The 25126-nt window shown below is 42.5% G+C and overlaps 3 protein-coding genes across 4 annotated transcripts; all 3 read right to left on the bottom strand.

Annotated features, from left to right (window-relative positions):
- Positions 1-181: 181 nt before the first annotated feature.
- Positions 182-7034, bottom strand: snrnp70 (small nuclear ribonucleoprotein 70 (U1)). The gene is made up of 10 exons (XM_077734332.1): positions 6824-7034; positions 6365-6518; positions 6206-6268; positions 5920-5974; positions 5762-5826; positions 5600-5662; positions 5436-5517; positions 1901-2002; positions 1382-1481; positions 182-1307 (listed from the first exon to the last, which is right to left on the bottom strand). Exons 2-10 carry the CDS (start codon positions 6509-6511, stop codon positions 527-529), a joined length of 1458 nt encoding a protein of 485 aa, XP_077590458.1. The 5' UTR covers positions 6512-6518; positions 6824-7034; the 3' UTR covers positions 182-526.
- A 545-nt stretch (positions 7035-7579) lies between these two features.
- scaf1 (SR-related CTD-associated factor 1) lies at positions 7580-13649 on the bottom strand. 2 transcript variants are annotated; one of them, XM_077734330.1, is made up of 6 exons: positions 13465-13649; positions 9190-12646; positions 8904-8986; positions 8516-8815; positions 8244-8372; positions 7580-8032 (listed from the first exon to the last, which is right to left on the bottom strand). In XM_077734330.1, exons 2-6 carry the CDS (start codon positions 12602-12604, stop codon positions 7883-7885), a joined length of 4077 nt encoding a protein of 1358 aa, XP_077590456.1. In that variant the 5' UTR covers positions 12605-12646; positions 13465-13649; the 3' UTR covers positions 7580-7882. The 2 variants fall into 2 exon arrangements, with proteins under 2 accessions (XP_077590456.1, XP_077590457.1); XM_077734331.1 differs by having other exon boundaries at positions 13518-13644.
- A 243-nt stretch (positions 13650-13892) lies between these two features.
- abcc1 (ATP binding cassette subfamily C member 1 (ABCC1 blood group)) lies at positions 13893-24906 on the bottom strand. The gene is made up of 31 exons (XM_077734333.1): positions 24761-24906; positions 23692-23868; positions 23392-23520; positions 23145-23282; positions 22910-23035; positions 22687-22748; positions 22384-22515; positions 22043-22267; positions 21774-21951; positions 21527-21688; positions 21289-21381; positions 20950-21153; positions 20678-20824; positions 20515-20602; positions 20343-20412; positions 20124-20250; positions 19843-20019; positions 19579-19746; positions 19326-19500; positions 19167-19236; positions 18937-19060; positions 18630-18837; positions 18208-18518; positions 17924-18123; positions 17646-17772; positions 17070-17171; positions 16664-16810; positions 16287-16445; positions 15991-16157; positions 15723-15917; positions 13893-15570 (listed from the first exon to the last, which is right to left on the bottom strand). Exons 1-31 carry the CDS (start codon positions 24821-24823, stop codon positions 15462-15464), a joined length of 4560 nt encoding a protein of 1519 aa, XP_077590459.1. The 5' UTR covers positions 24824-24906; the 3' UTR covers positions 13893-15461.
- Between the last annotated feature and the right edge of the window lie 220 nt (positions 24907-25126).

Below are 25126 nucleotides of genomic sequence, written 5' to 3'. Positions count from 1 at the left end.
ATTCAAAATGTTGCATTACTATTTTTGTTATCTTTATATTATTTATGTTAATATCTCAAAGTATTTTTCAATATATTATATCAAACAATTTTATTATTACTGTACCCGACACCATCAGATGTCTATCATCAACTCTTAGTATACAAGTCTGATTTAATTTGAACAAATGTGGACGCCTAGATATAGTTAAAACAATTTTTAATTGCTCTTTCACCAATACATATGGGAATCGCCACACAATCAAATTATCTTCAGATTTCACAAACACTAAACAAAGCACCGACCGGTAACCAAATGGACAGAATTGAATGCAATATAAAGCTGGGAAAAAAATGGCTGCTTGCCTTTGGGGCCACAGAGTGCCTTCCTTTTGCTGAAAATTGGATTTGAGGAACACAAATGGGGCAGATCCACATTGTATCATTTCTTGTCGAGAGGAAGGCGAGATATGGTTCTGGCAGCGCTGCCTTTGTTTAGCGAGTCACGATACAGTGGAAGATGAACCATTTGAGAAACCGTGCGCCAATTAGTACTCTTCTCCAGTTGCGGCCTCCATCTTGTAGCCATTCTCACCTGAGGCATACTCATCGGGCACAGACTGCTGGTCCATCATCCCATCTTGACTGTACTCCTCCATGTTGGGTGCCTCTGCTCCTTCTTCGTGGGCCATTTCATCTTGGGGACCGGCGTCTTCGCGTGCGGCTGCGGCAGCGTGGCGCTCCTCCCTACGCTCGGCTCGCTCTCGATCGCTTCGCTCTCTCTTATGATCCCTGTCTCGGTCTCCCCTGCTCCGCCTGTCTCGGTCCCTGTGGCTGCGCCGGCGGTCCCGGTCTTTTTCTCGATCCCTGCGCTCCTCTGGCACCACGCCTCCCCCTTCTCCTTCACCTTCTTCGGGAATACGCTCACCACCCTCGGGGCCACCTTCTCCCTGGTTGATCTCCTCACCTTCGGGCCCCTTGGCCCTTTCACGATCGCGTTTGCGATCCCGACTCCGGCTCCTCCTTTTCCTGTCTCGGTCCCGGCTCTTTTCCCTATTCTTGCCATCTCCCCCAGCCGGGCCTCCACGCTCACCCCCGCGGTCGCGCTCCCTGTCTCGGCGCCGACCGCCTGGCGTGGGCTGCTCCTCGCCTGGCGCCGCCACCGCCGCTGGCTGCCTTTCTCTCTCCCTGTCACGGGAACCGGTGCGGCGGCGGCGCTCGCGGGAACGGGACCTCCGACGCTCTCTCTCTTTGTCGCGACTGCGCTCTCTACGATCTCCACGATCTGCACGTTCTGGACGATCTGGACGATCGCCACGATCGCGCTCACTATGAAGTCATCGAGAAAAGACAATTACACACAGACCTCCATATTAGTAGTGTCAATTGTTAACAATGCTCACCCTCCCAGCGGCCGATCATCGTAGCGAGACGCATCGTCTCGGCCAGAGTGTTTGATGTTGACATCTGCGCCACCTCGTCGGGTCCCCCCTAACCCTCCGCCTGAAAGAAATGTGCATGGTTAAGTTTATCTCTCAATAGGAATATTTTTATCATTCCAGCATTGTTAAAAAAATGTATACAGTCAAAAGACCCTTTATAGTTCGAATTTTGAACTGACTGGCGACCGATACATCTACCAGATTTAATTCTGATCCGTCCACAAATCAGTCATATTTTTAATTCTTCCGGAGGCAAAAACAAGGAAGCTCAGAGTTTCAATGGCATTTCAGGGCTTACTGAAGACTTATTTTAAATGTATTTCAAAGCATTCTTTCCTTTCTAGTTCTTTTAGATTATGCTTTCACAAAAGTACATTGACCTAGAAAGAGCACATTTTGGTATTTTGTGGGAGGATTACTTGGAAGATTAGATGACAAAATGCCCCATTGGCCTGGGTTTGAAAGGAAGGCAATGCTTACCCAGTCTTCGAGGATGCCATCCCTTGACAGTGCGTCCTCGCTCAACATCTACCAACACCCTCCTGCCGTCAATCTTCTTGCCGTCTGCGTGCTTGTAGGCAGCTGGAGAAGAGTGGGCAGAAAAAAAGGCGTGTGATATAAAAGTAGAGCACATCCCAGTAGCCAAGGAAACAAACAGTGCTTTGGCATACTGACCAGGAGCAGGTGAAGCCGAGAGGGCTGCTCTCTGGACAAAAGCCCAAGGATAATGGGAGTAGACTTCCTTCCACCCGATGAATGTTCAATGTTCATTTATTCAGTAACTCAAAATCTTTTTTTAACTTGGTGATCAAGCGTAGTAATACGACAGCTACCGGCTTAAGTTTGATTTGTGAAGGCCTGAGTAAAATAACCCTACTCGTAAATGGTCGCTCAGTGCCACAGTGGCCACTTGGTTGACAAGTGTGCGTAGTTATGCATTCAAGCCTTAATCGAGCAAACTTCATGTTTTGTAGTTGACCCAACAAGCTTGCCGGGGTAGTTTCTTACAAGACCCCATCATGCTAGCAATGCAAACTTGGGTAAATGATCAACAATAAAATTAGTTGACACACAGATTTTGTTTGTGACAAAACAGATTATCGCTTATTTTCTAAAGGTGTAAACATTTGTGCAAAATCTTACATTTTATAGTTCTATAGCAGGAGTGTCCAAACTACAGACCATTGCCCAGTATTTATTGGCCCGTGGTAAATTATGAAAATGTCATTGAGTACAGCCTACATATGAAGTCTTAAGTCCATTGCGCTTCTCAGTTGTAACGAGATGAAGCTAGTCACTTTAACAGCTAAGTTATTTTTTCCTTATACCACTGGATTAGTTTGTTGCTTATAGCCCTTGACTCATTCACTCCCATAGACAATTGGTGACATCAAATCCATGACAACTGGGAATTTGGACACCCCTGTTCTATAGAACAAGAGGCTGACGTGGTCGGGGCCATCGGACGCAAGCGCTTACCATCCTAATTGCAAAGCAGTACAATGAAGACAGCAAAAAGGCACTCCCATTCACAATGTGTCTCACGCCTCACGCCACGATACCACACAAACTTTTGGTGCTCCGTCTTGCACAAGTGAAGACCTTTGATGCCGCTTTCTGTCAGCTACACTGGTCTGATGTGGCGAGGAATGACAGCCTTACCATCTCGTTGTTGAAGAAATACGGACTTACCAAAACCCCTCAGTTTTACCATTTAGACAAGGCAGAATCCCACATCATAAGACCTTGGAAAGGTCTTAAAAGCTCAGTCAGAGGGCCTTACCACAACCCCTCAACACCAGAATTCACTTGGTCGCAACACAGTCAGGGGCCTTACCAGAACCCCACCACTTACTATCTGCACAAAGGATGCCATTCAAATGCCATCCACTGACAGGGCCTTACCAAACCCCTACCAGTAATCCAAAAGCACTCCGTCAAATTAATGGAGGCTAGGAATCCCATGCTCCCAACACTAACCAATACCGTGAAAGAAATTTTTCTTCAATCTGAAATTATTCACCCATTGTCTAAACCTTATTCCAACAGGGGGAAGAAAAAAAAGTGCAACCTAATGTGCTTCTTTAATACTGGAATTGGAAAACTATGTGGCTTATCTACTTGTGATATGTGCCGAGTAGATCATGGATAAGATGCCCCTGTGTCAAAATTACCAAGAAAATACATCTGCCTTTTCTATTAAAGCCACCTTAGCATTTTTAATCGCCTGAACTGATCCAGTATTTTACAGAGTCCGTCGCTGATCAAGACTAAAATTCAAGGATTACTGAGATGACAATGTTAATTACAACGTATAGTTACTAGGATAGTTGTATATACACGATTTTGCTAGAAAAACAAAAATGTTGTGCATTTTGTCTTACTCAAGTAGGATGTGGGGTAGCATAAGCTGCTATGCTCCCAAATGTATAGCATATAGTTGTTTAGTATCTGTACGCATGGGATAATGGTCAATAAAACATTCTACCGAAAGAATTCTTAATACTAGAGCTGAATTTCTTTTTACAAATGAGGTCTCGCTCTTTAAGCAAATCGAACCACCAGTTAACAAGAAATTACTTATGATACACACTGGTGTGTGATTCACTGCCTTGATATTGTCCCTGCTAAAAGGTTCATAGAAAATTCCATATTTCATTGTCGAGCATGAAACCAACCAACATTGGTCACTGGAATATTTCCCCTCACTGCTAATAACAAAAGGGACGTGTCCATTGCCTTCCATTATTTCCTGTGGATATCACCCAATACGCGGTGTCACTAAAACGTGGTGGAGTTCGTGTTTTCTCTCCGTTTGCCTCCACCTCGCATGTACGTTTTCAACTTAAAAAACACCAGAGGTGCAACCCAAGTTGGCTTTAACAAAAAAAGGGCAGTGTCATTGGGTGCCATGGAAAAACGCTAGTGGTCAGGGGTGCGTTCAATGGTCAAAGTCATCGTTGTAAACAAAAGTGGCATATTGGAAAGCTCCTGGGGCTTGCCTGCAAAAACACTTTTCCCATTGAACGTAGCTCCTCTTCCCTATATAGGAGATGGAGGGTGGAAAGAAATCTTACCCATCATACAAACCCATTATACCAACCATATACTGAGCTGTGGTAGTAGGGTGTAGATGTATCATAACCATCATCATCTGCCAGCCAGCTCTGGCCAATAGCCATCACAGATTGGCGGCTGCAGTGGCAATGAGAATAACACACAGTTAATAATGATGCTTAACCCCGCCTCCCCCACTCAAGTGCCTGACTACTACATAGCGGTGATCAGCAACTCTGGTCTTGAAGAGCTAATGCTAACAACATGCTAGAATGCTGTTGCTGTGTTACACCACCTGGTGTTGCATGATCATCAGTCAACTGAAAAGATTCATTCAAATCCATACTTATGCAGACATTTGAGTAAAATTCTCTCCTCATGACCAGAGTTGAAGACTCATAACCTTAAAAAAAACTTCCCGCTCTAAAGTTGGGGTTGCAAAAATAACTAAATAAAAATAACAGTAGCTAGATATTTCCAGCAGAAACCCCATTCAATGATGAGTGATTTAGTCTAACCATTTGCTTACCATTTGAGTCCAACCAGCAGAGTTGCTCTTCCACAGAGCAACCTCACCTAACAGTTAAAAGACCGGGTGCCCTTCAACAAGCAAAGAGGTTCAGGTTCACGGGTGAGGCACACCCCTAGCTCATGGTCCACCCACTTTTACCATGATGCCCCACTGAATGAAGCGGTCCCCTCCTCAACCAAAGCATCAGACAACTGATGACACGCGACAAACACAGACACACAAACATCACACGACCACGAGACGGTTTTCTTCATGCAAAATGTGTAACTTTGTCGCCTCCATCCAAATTTGCCTCCCATTGGGGACTGATCCTGACCCACAGGAAAAAAGGAATGAAATGTGTTGGTGGCAACGGGAGAACCCTTGAATGTAGCTTGATGGGTGGAATGAATGCATTTCTTAGCCCCACGCTGTATTTGTACTCACAGTGCATGTCACGCTCGTGCTCATACTCAATGAAGGCGTATCCACGAGGCTTCCCCGTCCTCTTGTTGTAGACGATGTAGATCTGCAATCGATATTCAAATTGTTGACTGGCCGAAAAATGACCGATTACAAAGGAAGACGAGAGATATGCCATTACTGCTTACCCGCTTAATGGGGCCATACACCTCAAACTCACGACGTAGTTTGGACTCTGTAGTATCGTAGTTCTAGAGGAAAGAAAATATTGATTGTTATTGCACTGGTTCCATAAACTATAACCAGGACTGTCTTTTAAAATAATACAGGGGAAAGCACAGCATACTCACCACTCTAGCAACAAACAGCGTCTTGAAGGCATCCCCTTGTGCATTCGGGTCATTATGGGGGTCCCCTAAATAATACAAAAAATAATTTGTTAGAGCCCGGCAAGGGCAATCAGATCAAATGGCTTGCTTGCTTGCAGTTACTGGCAGAAGCAACTTACAAAGTTTCAGTTCTGTCTCCACCACAGTTTGTCTTCTTTCAATTTTTTCCCGCCTCTGCAAAAGAAACAAATAACATTAAGTTTATATGGAGGTCGAGGTCAGAGAAATATGTAACAAATAGCAACACACACAGAATTGACAATACTAATCATAGTCCAATAATGGACACTTATCTGCTAGAAAATGCAGTTCTACATTTGAAGTACCCTATTTAATATATAAAAAAATGAAAATGGGAAGTCTTTAAATTCCCTTACAAAGATTTCAAAGTCTTAAAAAACTCACCTTTCTCTCCAATCTCTCTTCACGAGTTTCAGCCCTTGTTGGTGGAGGGGCATCTCTGGGATCCTAACAAAAACAATGCATTTTTTTGTATTTCCTTTCCAAACTGTATTGGACGTAAAAAAAAACCCACAATTGGCAAAGATTTACTTGTTCTTTTACCTCAAAGTGCCTGATGAACGGGGCAATGCCACAATATGGTTGGTTGTGATGTTTCTCATGTGGCAACTTCTCCAGTTGAGGAAGAAAAGGGATTGGGTCCCGAGGGGCAAAGAGGGCCAAAAGATTCGGGGGTAAAAACTGCGTCATGGCTCACCTGACAAAATTAAAAAAATACACATTGATCCAGTGATTAATAACATCGAATGTTAGGTCAGCGGTGAGCACAAAAGCAGACGTGCTAACTAGCCAGCTAACTCACGTGCTACATTAAGCGTTACTTTTTGGTTTCAATTTACAAACAGTCAAATTAAAATCGATATCACTTCTTTACGTTGGCAGGTACAACAAGACATCACGATTAATGAATTTCGTACAGTATTTCTTTAGTTTCGTTCGGTGTATTTATTCGTGTTAGCTACTAAGACAGTTAGGCTAACAAGAAACATGGGTTACTCTTACCTTCACTCATTCAACGATAAATTACACCATCAAATTTGAACGGCGTGGGAAGATGCATCAAAGCCTGTTTGGCTCAGTTGTTATAAGATCTGTGTATAAACATATACTGGAAGAATTGTTGTTGGGCCGATGAGATCGCTGCGAAACAACTACAATGCAGGGCTCGAGGAACTTGTGAAAATTAAAATGGCGGGATGCCATAAACCTAATACAACTGCCGTAAAATAAGCAGTCAGTCCTTCGCGAAGCAGTTTGACGCATGCGCAAATCATTCGACCATGTTGAGTCATGAACGACGGTACACACAATGGCACAAAATACTGAAAAACATTAAAATTACGATGAAAGACTCGTAGTAATGTCTTTTTGAGTAAAATAATGGATTTGGGTATAGATATCAAAATAAAGTCTATTGAAATTTCGGGAAAAAAACTATATATCTATATAGAAAAACATGTGTAGTTGATTTGGACTAGGCCTAGGGCTATCCATAAAAAAAAACAGATTAAGTTGAACTTACCATTATCATAATTCATCTTATGTATATAAAATAAAACAATGACATTACATGAGCATGTAAGGTTTTGACTCCTGGGCTAATGGAGGCACTTTTGAAGTGGCTAGTTGCCATTTAGTGTTGAAGATGAGAAGTGCAAAAGAATGTAAACTGTTGTGCGGGCAAAATTGAAGTAGTCTGGACACCAAACTAAAGATTGCATTTTGCAAAACCACAAAAAACAAAGATAAACAAGAGTATATACTTCTGGTATGTATTGTACAGTATACGTTGATGAGTACTTGGTAGTGTATTACATTACATCCTTCAAATAGGACTATTCCTGCTATTTTCACAATGAATGTGGAACATTATTTCATTGCGTGATCAAAGTTCTTGGGTTTTTATTGGGGATACATGGAATCCGTGGAATTTTTTATACATGACCTGTTCTCTAAAGACTATTTTTTGTTGACATATGTACAGTAAACTCACACAGATAAAATGCATAAAACAATAAAATAGTGGGTGTCCACAATTAAGAGAATAAGAAGGCTAAAATTTTAAAAAGCCCCGCCATGTTCCCTGTCATCCCTGTCCTCGTCATCCATTTTGCGCCCGTGTTTTCGGAAGTACTTGTAGCGCTGGACGTATAGCTTCACAAGGTTGCTAACCTTGACTGGATTGATTTCGCCGGTACGACTGTGGCAGATCTGAAACGGTGACAGTACATTTAATTAAAAGACATTTAACCCCACATTTGCACTTTGTCTTTCCTGGTATTGGAATGAATACTTTTTGGAGATTTTAAATCAATTGAGGTTTTCTTTTTGGGGTTGTTTTGATCTTGGATTGCCTTGTGGATATTCAATGGAGGAGTTGGGAAATAAAACTACGGTAGTTAGTGTGTAATGTGCAACTGACCTTGTGAACAGCTTTTCTGAGGATATCTTTGTAGTCATCCTTGTTGATGTCTTTGCGCTGATAGTATGGCTTAATTGCAAGCTTCACCTCTTCCACTGCCCTCTCCTGGGTGTGGAGCTTTTTCAGGTACTGTACATATATATTTTCATGTATTTTGTTATGCATTTGCTGCAAGCTTCAACATAGAATGCCCTGTTTAATATGCCTTGCTTTAGTTTTACAAGGATGTGGATGTGGCATAAAAAGGTATAGACAGACATACGCAACTTTACCTTATCAGGGTCTTTGCTTTCATTGTCCCAAAAAGAGTCCCCAGAGCTCCCTGTGAATCCTGGAAGCCCAAGATGCATGGAAGGTGGAGGGGTCTTTGCACACCCTCCACCAAGGGCGGGGTGCAGGTGAGATGGGGGTGTTTTGGTGCAACCAACTAACGGCAGGGAGTTTTGGAGGATGAACTGCGCTGGGCTGAGTCCAGTTGTTGGAGGCAAACTGGGAGGGGGCGGAGGTATCTGGGAGATCAAGGAATTGGTTGGGGGAGCCTGGGATTGGCTCTGGTTTGCTTGAGAGAGGATCTACATTTGAGACAGAAGAAGAGCAAGACATTGTTATACATGTGCGCAAAAAATAAATAAATGGGTCTATACATGTAACGTCTCTAACCTGGCTGGTCGCTTGGATGAACTCTTGTGCTTTAGCTCTGCTGGCAATATTTGCTTCCTCCATTTTAAAGAGTAGAGCAGTTACTAGGATGGGAGAAGACAGCTTTTATCAAGAGAACTCCTGAGGAACATTAGATCACCATGTAAACCACACTTTTTTCATACATGTATCCAATCATTCCAGGATTTGCAGCAGTGTATGATTGAATTAATGATGGTCTACCATGTACATGTTGATTCCAATTTATTTTTGCATGCCTCGAGTCTGGTAAGCCACGGATACTCACATGCGAGAACCCCTCCAGCTGTGCAGTCCACACCAGTTTGCAGACTCCATGGAAGAACAGGAGCCACTAGAGGAGACTGTAGAGGAGGCTTACTGGCAGAAGATGAGGACACCGAGGAGGAAGAGGGATCTGACGTGGACAAAGGTAGAGAAAGGGAACCGAGGCCACCTCCTACCAAAGAGGAGGACGGAGGGGAGGCCACCGAAATGGGTGCGCTGTCTGAAGGGGGCTGCATGGTGGTTGGGGTCGGCCCCTGGGGCTCAGACGGACTGGGTGGACTGGACGGTGGAATCATTGGGCTGGTCTGGGTCTGGCCTTCGTCAGCCAGGAACGAAGGCTCCGGAGTCTTGCAGCTACTGTCCACCGTCTGAGAGTCTGGAGACGATTCCCTGGTGTCCCGTGAAGGAGCCATGGAAAGTAGGGGTGTATGGGGTGGCGAGGAACAGGGCGGGAGTACACTTGTAAAGGAGGAAGAAGAAGAAGATGAGGAACAAGGGGCGGGGCCAGATTGGCCAGAGTGTGGACTCATGGGTTTGCTTCCATCACCGCCAACTGAAGGAACCTCTTGAGAAAGTCCGCTCCAGTCTTCGGGACTCGTTTTGGATTTGCTTGCATCGCCGGTGGCCAAGTCGGACACTCCCTCTTTTTCCCGAACTTTTTTAGCCACCCGACGGCGGCGCTTGGTGGCCAAAGTGGAGGAAGGAGAGGAGGTAGAGGACGAGGTGGATGTAATAGAGCCTGGCTTGTTTTTTTTCGATTTTGTTCTCGCGGGACTGGCTAGAGATGGTGGTGGTGGTGCCGCCAGGCTGTTTCGCTTGCCCATGGCGGTCAGATCTTTGTTACGAACTCCTACGGGCAGAGGCTCGGTGCATGGCTTGAGGAACGGTGACCTGCTCTCGTTATCTCGACAGAAGACCACAGCGATGGAACCCCCCACCACAGAGCCTCCAGAGACTCCTCCGGTTCCTCCGGGGCCGAGGAGGTCCATGCCCAACTTACCCGATCCGACTGAGGTCCCAGTGGTGCTGCTCACTCCTTCGCGCACTAAAACGGACACTTTGGACTGGAGCTTGCCTTTCCGACCACTGGTTTCTTTCTTAGACTTGCTGGAGCGCCCCAAATCTTTTTTGTCCCACACTTTATCCTTGCTCACCTTCCTGGTTCGCTTGGCTAGAGGAAGGCCCGTTGAGATAGACACTGAATCAGAAGCGACGGAGAGAGAAGATAGGCCTTTGCTTTTGGATTTATTGGAAGAGGAGGTCGATTGAGTCAGTTTCTTTGACGTACGACTTTTCTTTTTCGGGTGTTGCCGTTCGGTCTTTGTGGTTGTTTTGGATTTGGGACTCGGGGCGGGAGGCTCTGGAGGCAGAGCTGGTGGTGGCGTGTCTTCCAAAGACGGGTAATCTGAGTCCAAAGCCTCACCATCCAAAGACAACATATCGATCTCTAATTTATCGGAATAACGGTCCGACTCGTAGCTATGATAGCGCGGAGGAGACGGCGAGCGGGAACGGCTACGGCGAGTACCCCGGTTGGTCTCCTCACCGCCCGAGGGCCATCTCCTCTTCTTCTTTCTCTTGTGGGACATGTCCAAGTCTTGGACAATGCGACACGGAGAGGTCTGAGCGAGTATGGGAGAGCCAGGGACAGTGGTGGTGGTTGTGGTGGTGGTGACTGTGATGGTCCGCTTGATGGCAAACAGATCCGAACCATTCAGGTCCTGAATGGACGGTGGGACAACGGGACGCCCGTCCCGGCGACGTTCCCCCTCATGCTCCCGGGGTCTCAACCTTTCTCTCCTTTCTTCTTCTTGTCTTCTTCTGGGCCTGTTAGAAATGTCCCGCTCTCTGCTGCTGGAATGAAACACTGCCTTCCGTTTGCGCTCATCTGGCCTCGAACTGGAACGTCCTGAAACGGTCTCTTCCCTTTTCTGGCTGACAGGGCGGCTTCTCTCTCTTTCCCTTGGCCTGTCTCGCTCCATTCTTCGGTCTCTGTCCCTACCTCTGTCCCTCTCTTTTTCCCGATCCCGCTCTCTGTGGCGTTCCAGGGAAAAACTAGAGAAGGACTGCCGGCTGGGTTCCTCCCGTCTTGGCGGATTATTTCGAGATTTGGAAGCCTCTGGGCTACTGTGATGCGTTTTCTTCCTCTTCAGACTACTACTCCTGCTGCTCCTCCTGTGTTTCTCCTTCTCCCTATCTTCCTTCTGGGGTTTGTCCACTAGCTTCTTTTCTTTGCTCCTCTCTCGAACTCCTTCCTTCTCTTTCCTCCTTTTCTTTTTCTTCTCATCCTTCTCCCGAGGCTTCCTATCCTTGCTCCTGGGTCTGGCCTGGTCCTTGGAAGTTTTGGAAGATTTCCGATTGGGGCTTACCTGCTCAGCAGAAGGGGCATGAGGAGGCGACGGTACAATCTCGGCGGGAGGAGAAGCGGATGGCGGCAGTGGACAAGTGAGTGGCGAAGAACCGGGAAATGCCAGATATCTTTCCTTCCTCTTGCTGACCAGTTTCCTCCTCAGATCTTCCACTCCTACAACCGGCTCCGCCCCCGCCTCCCTGTCCACATCCCAATTACTGTCAGCACATACAGACACAAACCCGTCCCCGTCTAGAACGCGTAGGATGCGCTCTGGTTTTGGATTAAAAAAGGTGATCTGAGGAGGGTTCAAGGACAGATCTCCTCCTCCTCCCGTTCTTTTTCCGCCAACATCTCTCTCAATGGCAACAACAATCTCCCCCTCTTCAATCTCAGAATGGTCCGAGTCGGTCCTTTCTTTTTTAACTTTGGTGCTGTTGTAGTCAACTCGCCTTCTGTGAGAGAGCTGGGTAGCCAAAGGGGGGCTCAGGGGTTCACCAAAAATGTCAGTGGAATCTGGAGGGTCTTCGTCTTTCTCATCGTCAGTTTCTGGGTCCACATTTGCCAGTTCTTCTTTGATTTCTTTATTTTCGTCATTGTCGTCTTCTTCCTCATCCGATGCCGGAGAACCTGTGGGCTCAAATGGGTCATACTTCTCTCCATCTTCTTCAATTGCTCCATCCTTTTCCTTTTCTCCTTCAGTAGGATGGAAAGGATCGTAAATGTCTTTTTTCCTACTACCTTCTTCTTGATAACCGTCGCTTGGCTGTAATAAAGTGCGAGGAAAGGATTCGGCAAAGGTTCCTTTGGAGGCGGAAAGGGACGGCTTTGCGTGGGAGACAGATGTGGAGGATACCCTCACCAGGTCTTTTACATGGTTCTGAAAAAGAGAGGAATTGGCACGGGGAGAGGACGACGCGGAGGAAGGTGAAGACCTATCAGATGATGGAGAGGACCGAGACAAAGAGGGGGAACGACAAGGGGGGCTTTGGACTATCTCTCTTTTGAAAGAGGGAGAGGAGGTGGGAAGCCTCCTTTTGAGGCCCGATGCTGATTTCGGGTCCATGGGTCAAGGCCGCTGGTTTTACACCAGTCAGGTCAGCTGAACCTAGAAAGCCCAAAACAATTGATATTATTATTTTGAAAAAACATTTTTTGAGTGTTATTCATTTTAAGTTCATGTATATAATAGTTTTTATTAACATTGTATTAATATAAACCATGCATAAATGATTACAAATAAAAATATAATATAATACAAATTGGTCGTATTTTATAACAAATAAATGATCAAAAATAGTAGTTTTGTTCTATTCATAATGATTGACCAGTGTCCACTGCAGTTACCAACATACCTAAAAGGCTTCAATATACTTTCCATTTTAGTATTATTATTATGAATTCAAATTTAGGAAGTGTGTTAATAACATCTTTGATGATAATACAAATAATGCATGTGAATTAACTGCTTTATGACATGTCAGATTTGTCTACCAGTCACCACCTTAGTCATGATTGACATTCCTGACTAAGCAAATCTGGCAAGTCAAAACTGGCATCAAATATTTAAATGTGTACCATTACTTAAAAGACCTTCAATTTTACCTTTGCATCACATCTGATGCCCATTTTGAATTAGAAATGTCTTCCATGACTATTATAAAGAGCTTTGTTTTGATGAAAATTTGACATGGCTGCATTCCTAATCACAACCTCCATTAAGCGTTAGACCACAATTGGTTTGGATGTTCCAAGATCGCCCAGTATGACTAGATTCCGCCTAATCAATCAAAGAATATAACACTAAATCAAACATTTATCTCTACAAGTTGACCCCTTAAAACATGTATTCTTCTACTAGCAATGCTAAAGTAGCTGAGGTTAGCTGCCAAAATGTATCCCTTGCAGTTTGTGTGGCCAAATTACCTTTTGTGCTGTTATGTCCAGTTATAGATTCAGATTTGTGCACAGGCACATACCGGTATTTGTTTTTAGTACATTAGATGCGATGATCAAAATCAGCAGCGACTCTTTTTATCCGCTTTTATTAGATCAACAGCAGCCCTCTTCCATCAATCTTCGCCATTTTCCTTTGCCTGCAAGCCGCATGACAAAGGATTATGGGAGATGTAGTTTTTGGTTTCTTTGAAGTTGCTTTTCTACCAGTAAGTGGGCTTGAAAAATATAGAAACATTTATAAATTGCATAAGGGGGAAAACAAATGACCTTTTCATATTCTCATAAATCATCAACTTTAAATGTTACAATAGTTAATAGCAGAAAAGTTAACACATTTAATTCTATGATGAGGCTATGTCTAATGAGCAATAGAGTGGTTTCTCAAAATTCAGTACATTGACTACATTTTGTATATAAACTGCATTTATTCCAAACTAATAATGAACATATTAACAAATACAGAAATAACTATTTACTTTGCATTGAGACAACAAAACAAAATACATACAATTCAATTCTTTCATCTCCACAGGCATAAAAAAAAGAACTTTGAATTTGGCCAATAAAAATGAATCACACAAATCCATACAAGCAAACCCAGATATTGAAAATGCTATTTTCATTCCAAATCATACGATCTATTTAGTTGCCCGAGAAGCTCTGACCAATTTTAGCTACCCAACACCCACGGTGCATGATGGTTAGGGTAGCTAAAGTTACACTCATATGCCCTGATGAAGAAAAATAATAATCATATATACAGATGCTATAAGGCTTTATAATATAAGCAACATTCTGACTTTGGCAAATCCTTTCTAATGTATTCCCAAAGAAATAGAAGGACACAATTGAATTTTCATTGAACAAGATTTTGAAAGAAAAAATGAAATATTGTTCATATTTTAAACTTTGTACTCAATTCCCTAACTAATGCACATTTTTTGGGGGTCAAATTAAAGTGGTTTTCATTTAAAACGTATACACACACACAAAATTGTTTCCGACAAACAAATATATTTTTGGCAGTGGTTATCCTACGTCAAAGATTTTTTTTCCAGCAACAAAATAAAGCCATATCTTTCCATTTTCTAAAATGGTGAACATATAAAATATGAGGAAATCAAAAGAGAGCTTCAAAAATGTATAGATTTTGAATCTAATGTATCAGTCACAATCCTGCAGTTCTACTTTTGCACAAGAATCAGTAACTGATCAAAAAAATTCAGCTCTTTAAGAGCATAAAATAATCAAATGGAGTAACTGATATAAACATTAATTTAAAGCTGGTGAAGAGAAAGGAAAAAAAAGCTCACAATAAATAAACAGTGCAACATGTAAAGTGACAACAAAGTGGAATCTGTCCAACAGATCCCTCAAATTTGTGCGTTTATGCTTTAACATTAAACCAGTCACTGCCTTAAGTCAGAAAAACTGCTGGTCTCTGATCAGCACACATTTCTGACTAATCAGCTGCCACACTCAACTAAACTTTTCTCCAATGAAAAACACAAATCTGTCCACTGAATAAACAAACTCATTCAAAACAGCAAAGTATTCATGTTGGCAAATATAAAACCACAAAGGTTCCTGCACCATAATTTGCCAAAATCAGAAACAGAAATTATGCTTGTATAATACCACTACTATTTTTTTGCCTTCAACCCAGTGTATTTATTTATTACATAGCAGCTAAACATTTTCTGATTTTAAGGTTCCGAGTACATACTTGTGAAATTTACCAAGTGTAAATATGTCATATGCTCCTACCTGTCAACTTACCACACATTTCAAAAGAGGATAAAATAAAAAAAAAACAAACCCAAGGTTTGGTGTTTTTTCCCCCAAAACTTTGCTCGACTTGTCAAACGTGAACAGAAAAGTGCTGTGCCAATTCTGCTTACCAACTCTTTTATAGAAATTTGACCTTAGAAAAGAGGTTTTTGGAGGACCTTCAAGACAAAGCTTCAGGCCAGCCCTGAATCTTTGGCCATCTTGAAGAAGGCTCCCCTTTGAGATAGTAGATTGGCAGGGGAATCAAATTCTATCATTTCTCCTTTCTCCAAAACCAGCACCCTGGGTGAGAACAAACATGTTATTTCTCAAGGCACGAAGAAAGGGTAAATTACTTATTGCTACAATGTGATACCACAAAGTTGCTTGCATTGGTAGCCCTGAGTTTCAGACTGCAAACATGATTGGGACTTGTACTTAGTGTAAATTCTAACCTGGTGTAATCCATGATAGTTTTCAATCGATGAGCAATGGTAAGGACGGTGCAATCCTCAAATTGAGAGCGGATGGTTGTCTGGATGAGGTTGTCGGTCTCCATGTCTACAGCTGCTGTGGCCTCATCTAAAACGAGGATCTTGGTCTTTCTCAACAAAGCCCTGGCCAGGCATATCAGTTGGCGCTGGCCCACACTAAAAAAGGGGTGAAAAAGATTGTAAGTTGCTGGAGATGTGGAATTGACACAAGAGTAACTCTCATTCCTACCTGAGGTTCTCTCCACCTTCACTACATTCATGGTTGAGTTTGTCTGGCAGGCCTGACACAAAGTTTTTAAGATGAGAGAACTCCAAAGACCTCCATACATCCTCATCAGAGTAGCTTTCAAATGGATCCAAGTTCATTCTTAGACTGCCTGAAAACAACACTGGGTCCTGAGGGAAAAAGTATACATAGAACAGGCACAACTTGTTTAACATTATCATTTTGCAATCGGCAAGTGCATGAGTGAGTAAATGAGAGTTGACTAGAAAGTCCTTGGCGCCCCAGCACGCAACACTGACCTGCGGTATGATGGTAATTCTGGAACGGAGTTCATGAAGGCCAAGTTTCGCAATGTTTATCTTATCAATTAAAATTTGTCCCTCGGCTGCCTCGATAATCCTGAACAGGCCCAGGGTTAGAGACGATTTGCCTGCTCCTGTTCGGCCAACGATCCCCACCTTGAAGGAACATTTAGACAGGCAACTTTTATCACGATCATCACAACTTAATACTATAACCAACATTTTTACAGGCTTGATAAGTTGCCATTGAGGTTCTTGTTCTTCTTCTTCTTATGGACACTAACTTTAAAAGCCTATTCCCCGTCACGAACCGAGGAGTGATCACTATACATTGTTATGGTAAGTAAAAAAAAAATAAAAAAAACATTGCATACCTTTTCTCCTCCTGAAATGTTAACAGTGATGTTGCGGATGGCCAGGTCTAGATCGTGACGGTATCGAAGACCGTAGTTTCTGAATTCAATGCACCCTTCAGTAGGCCACCGAGGAGAAGTGCTGGAGGTCTCCTGCTTCCACTCAGCCTGGTCGTCATAGGAGGCATATTCAAATTGGTAACAGGGTGTTTACAACATCAATAGACTATCATTGTTTCTGATCCTGAACTTCCAATGAAAGCTAAATAATACTGAAATGCAAAGTTCACAAATACAAGAAATGAAAAATGCAGTAGGTAATAAGTTAGTGCGGTGTTGCCTTGTTTTTTTTTTTAAATAGAAAAAATGTATACCTCTAAGTTTGTAAGAGAATACTTGATTAAGGACCTGAAGCAGTGTACTGTACCTCTTTTTCTGTATCACTGTACTCCTTCACTCGCTCCACTGCAACAATGTTTGTTTCCACATCAGAGGACATTCTTACCAGCCACGTTAAAGAGGCTGTCAGCTGCATGAGACAGAATACCCAGAAAAGAACCACTTAATCTCTTTCCTAAATTCCTCCACCAAAGAAGTAAAATGAAGCTAATGTGAACAAGCATCAAAGGGAACTTTTCATGAACGGTAATGTAAGAGAGTTAGGGTTGTGATATTTTTGGAATTACATGGGTTTTCCATGTTAGACATTCTCCCATTCTATTATTTTCTCCCTCCTTGAAGTAAATGAAGTTACAGTCATACCTCTACTTATGAAATTACTTGGTTCCAGAACTTTTTTCAAAACTGGAAAATTTCATAAGTAGGTGTACTTTATATGCAAATTCTGTAATTTGTTCCAGGTTCCTCACAACTATGTATCTCGAGTCACTCATTTCAATATAAAAAAAATGTCGTAACCTGAATTCATAATTAGAGGTATGACTGCAATTCACTTGGGTTCACTACAAAGTTGTATAGAAATGAAATGCAAGAGAAAATATACCTGAAGCGCATAGGAGATTGCTAAACCCATTATACCAGGACTTAGATTCTCTCTGGCCATGACAGCAAACAAAGCAGCAGATGACACGATGCAGTTGCCAACAAACTCTAGACGGATTGCCAGCCACCTGAATAGAAGCAACAAAATGAAATTGATAAGACACACCTATACTTTGGAAAAAATGACTGGAAAGTGCAGGAAAAAAAGTATTTCCCTATGTTTCTACAACAATGCTGGACAGTACTTAAGGAAATATAGTAAATCAAATTCCTCCCAACCTGTTTGCTACAATGCTGGGATAGTAGGCCTTCTGGTTATGGTCAACCCTCCGATCACTCTCCCGTATGAAGCGCTCTTGTTCACCAAAAGCTCTTATGACCGATGTGCCCAGTAATGTTTCATTAAAGTGAGTGTAGATAGGTGAACGGCTGACAGACTCCAGTCGCTTCAGTTGGCGTGATGATGCCACATAAAATCTCTGTTGCGAGAAGAAAACAGCATAGCTAAAACCTCAAAAAAAACATGGAGTACTAGTAGTTGAAAAAGCTGTCTGAAAACTCACCTGAACAAAAAAGTATAGCAAACCAAGAAAGGGAATGATAATCGCCACGTATGGCGTAGCGATCAAGATGACAATACAAGAGCCTATCACATTGAACATGGATCCCATGAACATTTTAAGTATACTAGGGATAAGTGTATCAATGGTGTCCATCTCCTTGGCAAAACGGTTGACAAGGTTACCACTGGGGGTTTGCTCAAAGAAAGTCATAGGTGAGCGGAGGACGTTGTAAAGCATGGACTGATGAAGATAGCGAGACGCCAATATTCCACCAATGGACATGGACAAGGAGTAACCAAAGACTGCCACCCCTAAAACACATCAGAATGGTTTACAGAATGTGAGATGAAACTTATATCAATTTTACTTAAACAATTAACAGACACATCACAAATACATCATGAAAAATAAAACATTCTTACCTTGAGACAGACCAAGAGCACCATAGACCCCTAATCTCATCTCTCTCATAGGCTGAGTACCATTAATTACTGGGTCATCAGTCCAAAGACTCAGCCAGTAATTTGAGAGCAGAGAAAGAACATTATGAACCAAAAACAGCAATAGACCAAAGCAGGACAGTAGTATTCCTATTGCTTTCAAATAAGACCAAAAGACAGAAAGCTTGACCTGTGGCATAACAGAACAAGTATTTCAGTCTCAGGTTTGGACCCCAAAAATGTGAAAATGTATTGTTATAATAGATATTCAACTTGTTTCCAAACCTACCCTTCCTGTGCCAGCTTTGTCACCCACTGTTAGCTTGCCTGCATCTGTATTATTTGGGGGCTTTTTTTGCAACTCTTCTTTCTCTTCCATGGACTGTTTAGAAATATTGCTGCTTTGACTTGGACTGAAAATATAGATATAGATATTTGTTTTGGTCTCTTCTAAAAATTTATTTTTTCTATACACAGTTGAACCCAAGAAAGTACATAATATATATTATCTATACTCACTCTTTTGCAAGACCAGTTACACTCCCATTTTCCATTCCCTTGTTTAACAGTTTTGGCTTGGTTTCTGAATCTGATGGAGACAAACCAATGAAAATGCATGAAAATATTTCCAAACCAGTGGTGCCAAACATAAGTATGCTCTTGTGTCTAGTGTCTCACCCTCGTTGTCTGAATGGTCGACGCCAGCGTATGTACGTTGAAACTCTGAAAAAGCACCCTCGGTGTCCATAAGCTGTTGGTACGAGCCCACTTCAGTTATTTCTCCATTCACCATGACCAGGATCAGATCAACATGAGGCAAATAGCTCAGTCCATGTGTCACCAGCACACGGGTCTACATAGCGCCCACAGGGGAATGAGAGAATAACCATCATTACTTGGAAAAGTTCCTCATTTTGAAAATGATACATACCTTGTCCTTCAGCAAGCCCTGTGGACCAACGACATGGTCAAATATGTGCTTTCCTACGTGAGCATCGACAGCAGACAGAGGGTCATCCAGGAGGTAGACAGTGCGGTCGCAGTAGACAGCCCTGGCGAGGCTTACCCTCTGCTTTTGACCACCAGAAAGATTGACGCCCTGTACACAGATAAAATGGAAGATATTTCCTTTTTGCAATCGTGCAGGTTTTCCTTCACTAATGTACCAAGAGAGTGTGATTCTGAACCAATATACCTTTTCTCCAATCTCAGTGGAGTCTCCAGCAGGTAGGATCTCAATGTCAGGCTGAAGGGCACATGCAGCTACCACACGCTTATACCAGGCTTCACTGATATCCTGGCCAAATATGATGTTTTCCTTCAGTGTGGAATTCTGGATCCAAGCTTGCTGGGGAACATAGGCAACTGAACCCTGGAAGGAGAAGCATGTCATTAAGATCATGTTACTACACTAGCACTAAGAGAATTTGCCATTGACATTCTGCAAATAATATGCATCAAAATGCCATTACACACCTTGACAGTCACGCTTCCTTCAAGATTTTCCATTTCTCCGAGCAGTGCGGACAAAAGAGAAGACTTTCCGGACCCCACAAGCCCCACAACAGCTACCAAGGAGCCGTCTGGGATACACACATTCAGCCTGCAGAAATATGAAGTGGGAAAAACAGAAAAAAAATAGCCAAGTATAAAAAGTCAATTCAATGTATAGAACCAACTAGTCTGGATACTTACATCTTGAGTGCAGGTGACTCATTTTTTGACCAGCTGAAAACTCCATCTACTATGGATATACTGTTTGAGGCTACAATAAAAAAAAAGTGTCAGAAAAGGCAGTGTTTATGTTTTTTTTATCAAAGATATGTTATAAAGTTACAAGAAATAATAATTTAAAAAAAAGACTCACAGCCTACAACTGGTCTGCGTATGACATTATCTTCCTGTAGCTCCTCATGTGACAGAAACACTCTCAGTCGCTTCAGAGAGACACTCGCCTTTAAGAAAGTCAACATTTTTATTATTTTAACCAATGATGTACTGTAAATTGCTAGGAAGTGCCCCACACTGACCTGAACCATACTACTGATGACCATAGGGAGCATGTTGAGAGGAAAACGCAAGATGTTGAAGAGCGCAAGAGAGACAAAGGCCGTCTGGGCGTCAAGCACATTTTTTTCATCAACCATCACATAGACTGCAAATGTGGACAATGCAACCTATGGAATGAGATGGAAACATTTCAGACGGGTCATCATTTCATAGTCTCTAAAAAAAAAAGTTTAGGTGGTCTAGGTTAGGGGAGGCAAGCCCCAGAAAAAGATAACATTTTTGAAGTACTCACCAAAAAGGGTGCACAGACCCAAGTGAAGGTAGACACTGCCCCAAGGTAAGCAGCTTTCTTCAGTACCTGCAACTCGCGTTCTCGGATATCAGATACCTTGCCCTGGAAAGCGAGCTCCCAGGCATATAGCTTCAGTACTTTGATACCATTAAGCATCTCATTCATCAGCTTAATTCGGTTGTCTTTATTCTTCATCTGTGCCACCTATTAAAAAAATGTATATCACTATCTGTATGATCTGTGTGATTGTTTTTCTTCAGATTTAATCTATGCTTGTTAGCCCCACTGCTAGCAAGACTTCTAAAATCTGGACTGACTTGCAAGATATGAACATCTCACCTGGTAGGTTTTGGTTTTCATGGCGATGAAAGCATTAACTGGAACCATGAGAACCATAACAGCTACCCCAGCCAAAACAGACGGTCCCAGATTCTAAAAAAGATTAGCAACACATTTAAACAGGGAGGATACAACATTAGATCGTCTCTAAATTTACAGGGGTCAAAGATTCAGCAATATTGTTGTCGAGATAAGATCAGAGCAGATCTTGCATTGCTAATTTGAAATCGATTCATACCTGCCAGAGAAAATACAGGGCTAACACCACCTGCAGGGGGGCGGACCATATCATATTAATATAAGCGATGAGATCCATAAAGCGCTGAGCATCCACTGACATCAAGTTGACAATTTCTCCGACGGTGGACTTGCGGCGGGCCTCACTGCTGATAACTAAGGCCTAATACAGAAGCAATTGGTGGGTCAGAAAGTGTTCAGTTCTTCATATTAAGACTTCAAGAGTAGAACTCTGGAATCGTAATTACCTTTCTATAGACTGCTCCGACGATGGCAGTGCGCAGACGCATACTTGTGATGAAGCAGACGTGAAAATACCTCTGCAGAATGATTGACTGCACACAAGTGCAGAGAAATAGCAGAACTGTGAAGAAATAGCCGTGCCAGGTGGGGACGCTGGAGTTGTTCACGAAGTGGATCAGACGCCTGGAGACCGTCAATTTAAAAGAACGATTAACAACAGTTTGAATTCCGAGATGCTAGTAAAGTCATTCAAGGTATGTGATTCGTATCTGACCGAAGGATCTCAGGTCCAACGAACATGAGGATGTCCTGGATTAACTTGTAGAAGCATGATATTAGGAAGTAAGGCCCAAATGTCAGGCACAAAGCCCACAGCAGGGAGGGCTCTTTTCTTTTTGTGCTTTTTACAAGTAGGATTTCAGACTCCTCCGCAGCTGGAGTCTCCTTGTTATTGGTGTGATGGGCCCGCTTGGGAGAGTACAGTGTCTTCTGTTCTGTTCTGGGAACAATGAAATGTAGGCAAGGTTTATCAGCAGGATATAAAAAACACCCATGGAGAAATTGTTATTTTGATGATTTGTTTCACCACCAGTTGAGCAACACAGTAATCCTGACCTTTTTCCCTTTTGGCAATCCGCAGTCCAACGCTGAACAAACCTTGGAACCACTTTCTGTGAAGAGTCTTCAGAGTTCAGCGACCACAAGTGTTTCTCTTCTAGGGGATGCTTGTAGCCTTGCATCATCATCCTGGTGGGAAACAATGATTTAAGTTAATTAACTACAAACTTGGTAATGAAATAATGATGTTTTAATCACATAGAAATTTTTGCTGCAAAAAGAAAACTGAAAAATAATAATTACAAAATGAGAGGATTTTAGCCAGGGAATAAATCTAATTGTATACTACCTACTGCTTACCTGGTGACCCACCAAAATGTTATTTTGGAAAGGAAAGAGGCTCCGGGCTCAGGGCAAGGATTCTAGCAATGACACATAAAATGTTAATAACAGCCAAGACAACAAATTGCATCTGTACAGGCCATTGGTGGAAACCCCGAAAGTGGTTCATATTTGTACTAATAGTCATTGTGATTTACACAGTTGTTACACATTTGACATTAGAGATGAAAAAATGACTTACAGGATCTTTGACAACCTGGGAGAAGAGTGGAGGTTTATCTGACAAGCAGCACAAAACCAGCGAGATCAGCAATAGGGTGTAGTATATAAAAAAAGTGGTGTGCCTCCAGACACAAACTGTTGATGGCTGGAACAGACACACACATTCAAATTTTGTAAGAAAAGAAGTCTAGTGTATCAACAGTTAAAAATTGGATCATCATCGTGTATTGCACTGTTGAAAGTGCTAAACAGACCTGATTAAGGGCTTGTAGGATTTTAGATCGGAAGGTGATGGTGGCACATGACAAAGCCAGCAGCCAGAAAAAAAGTAATATTCCAGACGATTGAACCCCTTTCATTCGTTCATACTGAATTATCAGGGTGGCCAGCAACTGAAAGAAAGGTACACATTAGGGATGTCTCAATTGCATGTGAGTCTGTTTTGGGTTGGGATTACAAATTTGTGACACATTGATATTAGGGCATGTCAAATTCCCTCACCATGGTGAAGCCCAGTATGGTTGGACTAATGAGACGAACTGGTGCAGGAACTTCACTGCCATAACTTCTTTCCCAGAAAGAATAGAAAACATCTGCCCAGCAGATAATCCACAGAAGGAAGCCAAAAGCCTGCAACCAGAAAAAACACTTATCACTATTCTGATAAACTGATACAACAGGGAAATACTGTATAATATTCAGTGTATAACAATACACAATCATACCAACCTTCATTCATTTTATAAATGTGTTACATGTAAATAATTGTTTTTTGTCCACGTGGTGTAGTGCATGACTCACAGTTTTGGCTTTGTTAAGGTGACTCATACATATGTAACCTCGACTGTGGCTGCGGAGGTAAACGAGGTAGATGGGGGCACACAGCCAGAGGTAGACGCATGGCAGCCATACCAGGACAGTGTTATGGAAGCACTGGGTGAAGTCTGGTTTTGTAGTATTCCATGACAGGTCCCAATCCTGCAGTGGCAAAAGGGAAATGTTATTATTATGGGCACGGGCAAAACAGCATTATAACTATTGTGTAACACAGGCTCACTACATCTGAGCAAAAATGTGTCAAAAAATTAGAACAAAATAACAGAAAAGGGTTATTATATAGGCTTCATTTCGCAACTACCTAGCCACGCCCACTACTAATATTTCCAACGGAACGTGATGTAACATGGACTGAGCTGCAGATTTTTGCAGTCTGTGAGCATGCTATCTACAGAGATTGCATTCTGCTGTGTCCATGTGATATGTTCAGCTATTTTGTCAACTTGTACTTGCTGGTGCAACGCTCATGATCGTCAGATAGATTGTGACGTCACACCACAAATTTTAGAAAAACAAGTGAGCATTCCTTGGTGCATTATTTTGGATTGAATAACTATTAAAATCATGTAAAAGTGACATAATTGTGCATGTCATGTCACATTGGTAGAACCACAGTCCTTTCTATTAACATGTTCATCATTCTTAAGACCTTTAAGTGTGATTGATGATGACAAAATCATCCAAAAAGGTGCAGCAGGTCGCCTTGGTAACGCCACATACTTGACCGGCTGTCAAGCACCCCTGCACTGCTCAGTTGTGCATATTGTTTACAACATCACGAAATCAAGTAATAAACTTATTTCGACCTTGGGTGCTTACAAATCGCTGACTGTAATTCTAATTATATGTTGTTAAGCCGGTTATTAGAATGACTGCTAAACTGAATTGATTGCTACATCGCATCAGTGTTTAAGAATAGGACATCCACTCCACTAGCATGTGTCACCGGCGACCGGTAGCTTACAAAACAGAAAAGACGTAAACAGAAGGCGCAGCAACTCAATAAGACGCGGAAAAAGATCTATCAACTCACCCAGAACTGATCGGAACCGTCCGGGCTGCAGAATGTGTCAAGCCCCATTTGATGGGACGTCATGGAAGAGAAGCCGTGACAATGGCTTGATTGGAGTCCGGCTTTCGTAACTTGTGACTCTTTCGGCTTCGCGTGTGAAGCGGAAGGTGGCTGCCTCTTCTTTTGTGGCTTGCCGGTGACTCAGACACGCTCTCAGTAGAAAATGCTGCTCTCTGCTGTACAAGAGAAGCAATGCGTCTTCGTTTGTTGGTTGTGAATGAATTTGGTTTTTGCATCTTTTCAATAAGAATAGTCATAACTAAAAGCAACAATTTTGCATGAGTAGAGAAATATTTTATAGCATGAATTTATTTGTTTTAGATTAGA

The sequence above is a fragment of the Stigmatopora nigra genome, chromosome 15, assembly GCF_051989575.1.
Source record: "Stigmatopora nigra isolate UIUO_SnigA chromosome 15, RoL_Snig_1.1, whole genome shotgun sequence".
Lineage (NCBI taxonomy): Eukaryota > Metazoa > Chordata > Actinopteri > Syngnathiformes > Syngnathidae > Stigmatopora > Stigmatopora nigra.
Note: the sequence above shows the minus strand (reverse complement) of the source record. Positions and strands in the feature narration are given on the sequence as shown.

Bases quoted from the DNA above. Each gene is read 5' to 3' on its own strand.
- snrnp70 (XM_077734332.1), bottom strand. From the start codon at position 6,511: ATGACGCAGTTTTTACCCCCGAATCTTTTGGCCCTCTTTGCCCCTCGG. The intron at 5,975-6,205 runs GTGAGTTTTTTA...TTTCTTTTGCAG, and splicing joins AAGAGAGATTGGAGAGAAAG to AGGCGGGAAAAAATTGAAAG. The intron at 1,482-1,900 runs GTAAGCATTGCC...CATTTCTTTCAG, and splicing joins ATGGCATCCTCGAAGACTGG to GCGGAGGGTTAGGGGGGACC.
- scaf1 (XM_077734330.1), bottom strand. From the start codon at position 12,604: ATGGACCCGAAATCAGCATCGGGCCTCAAAAGGAGGCTTCCCACCTCC. The intron at 8,373-8,515 runs GTAAAGTTGCGT...ATATATGTACAG, and splicing joins AAAGCAAAGACCCTGATAAG to TACCTGAAAAAGCTCCACAC. The intron at 8,033-8,243 runs GTCAGTTGCACA...TCACCGTTTCAG, and splicing joins TCAGAAAAGCTGTTCACAAG to ATCTGCCACAGTCGTACCGG.
- abcc1 (XM_077734333.1), bottom strand. From the start codon at position 24,823: ATGACGTCCCATCAAATGGGGCTTGACACATTCTGCAGCCCGGACGGT. The intron at 17,773-17,923 runs GTTGGGAGGAAT...GCTTCTATTCAG, and splicing joins CCCAGCATTGTAGCAAACAG to GTGGCTGGCAATCCGTCTAG. The intron at 16,811-17,069 runs GTACAGTACACT...TATGACGACCAG, and splicing joins ACAGTGATACAGAAAAAGAG to GCTGAGTGGAAGCAGGAGAC.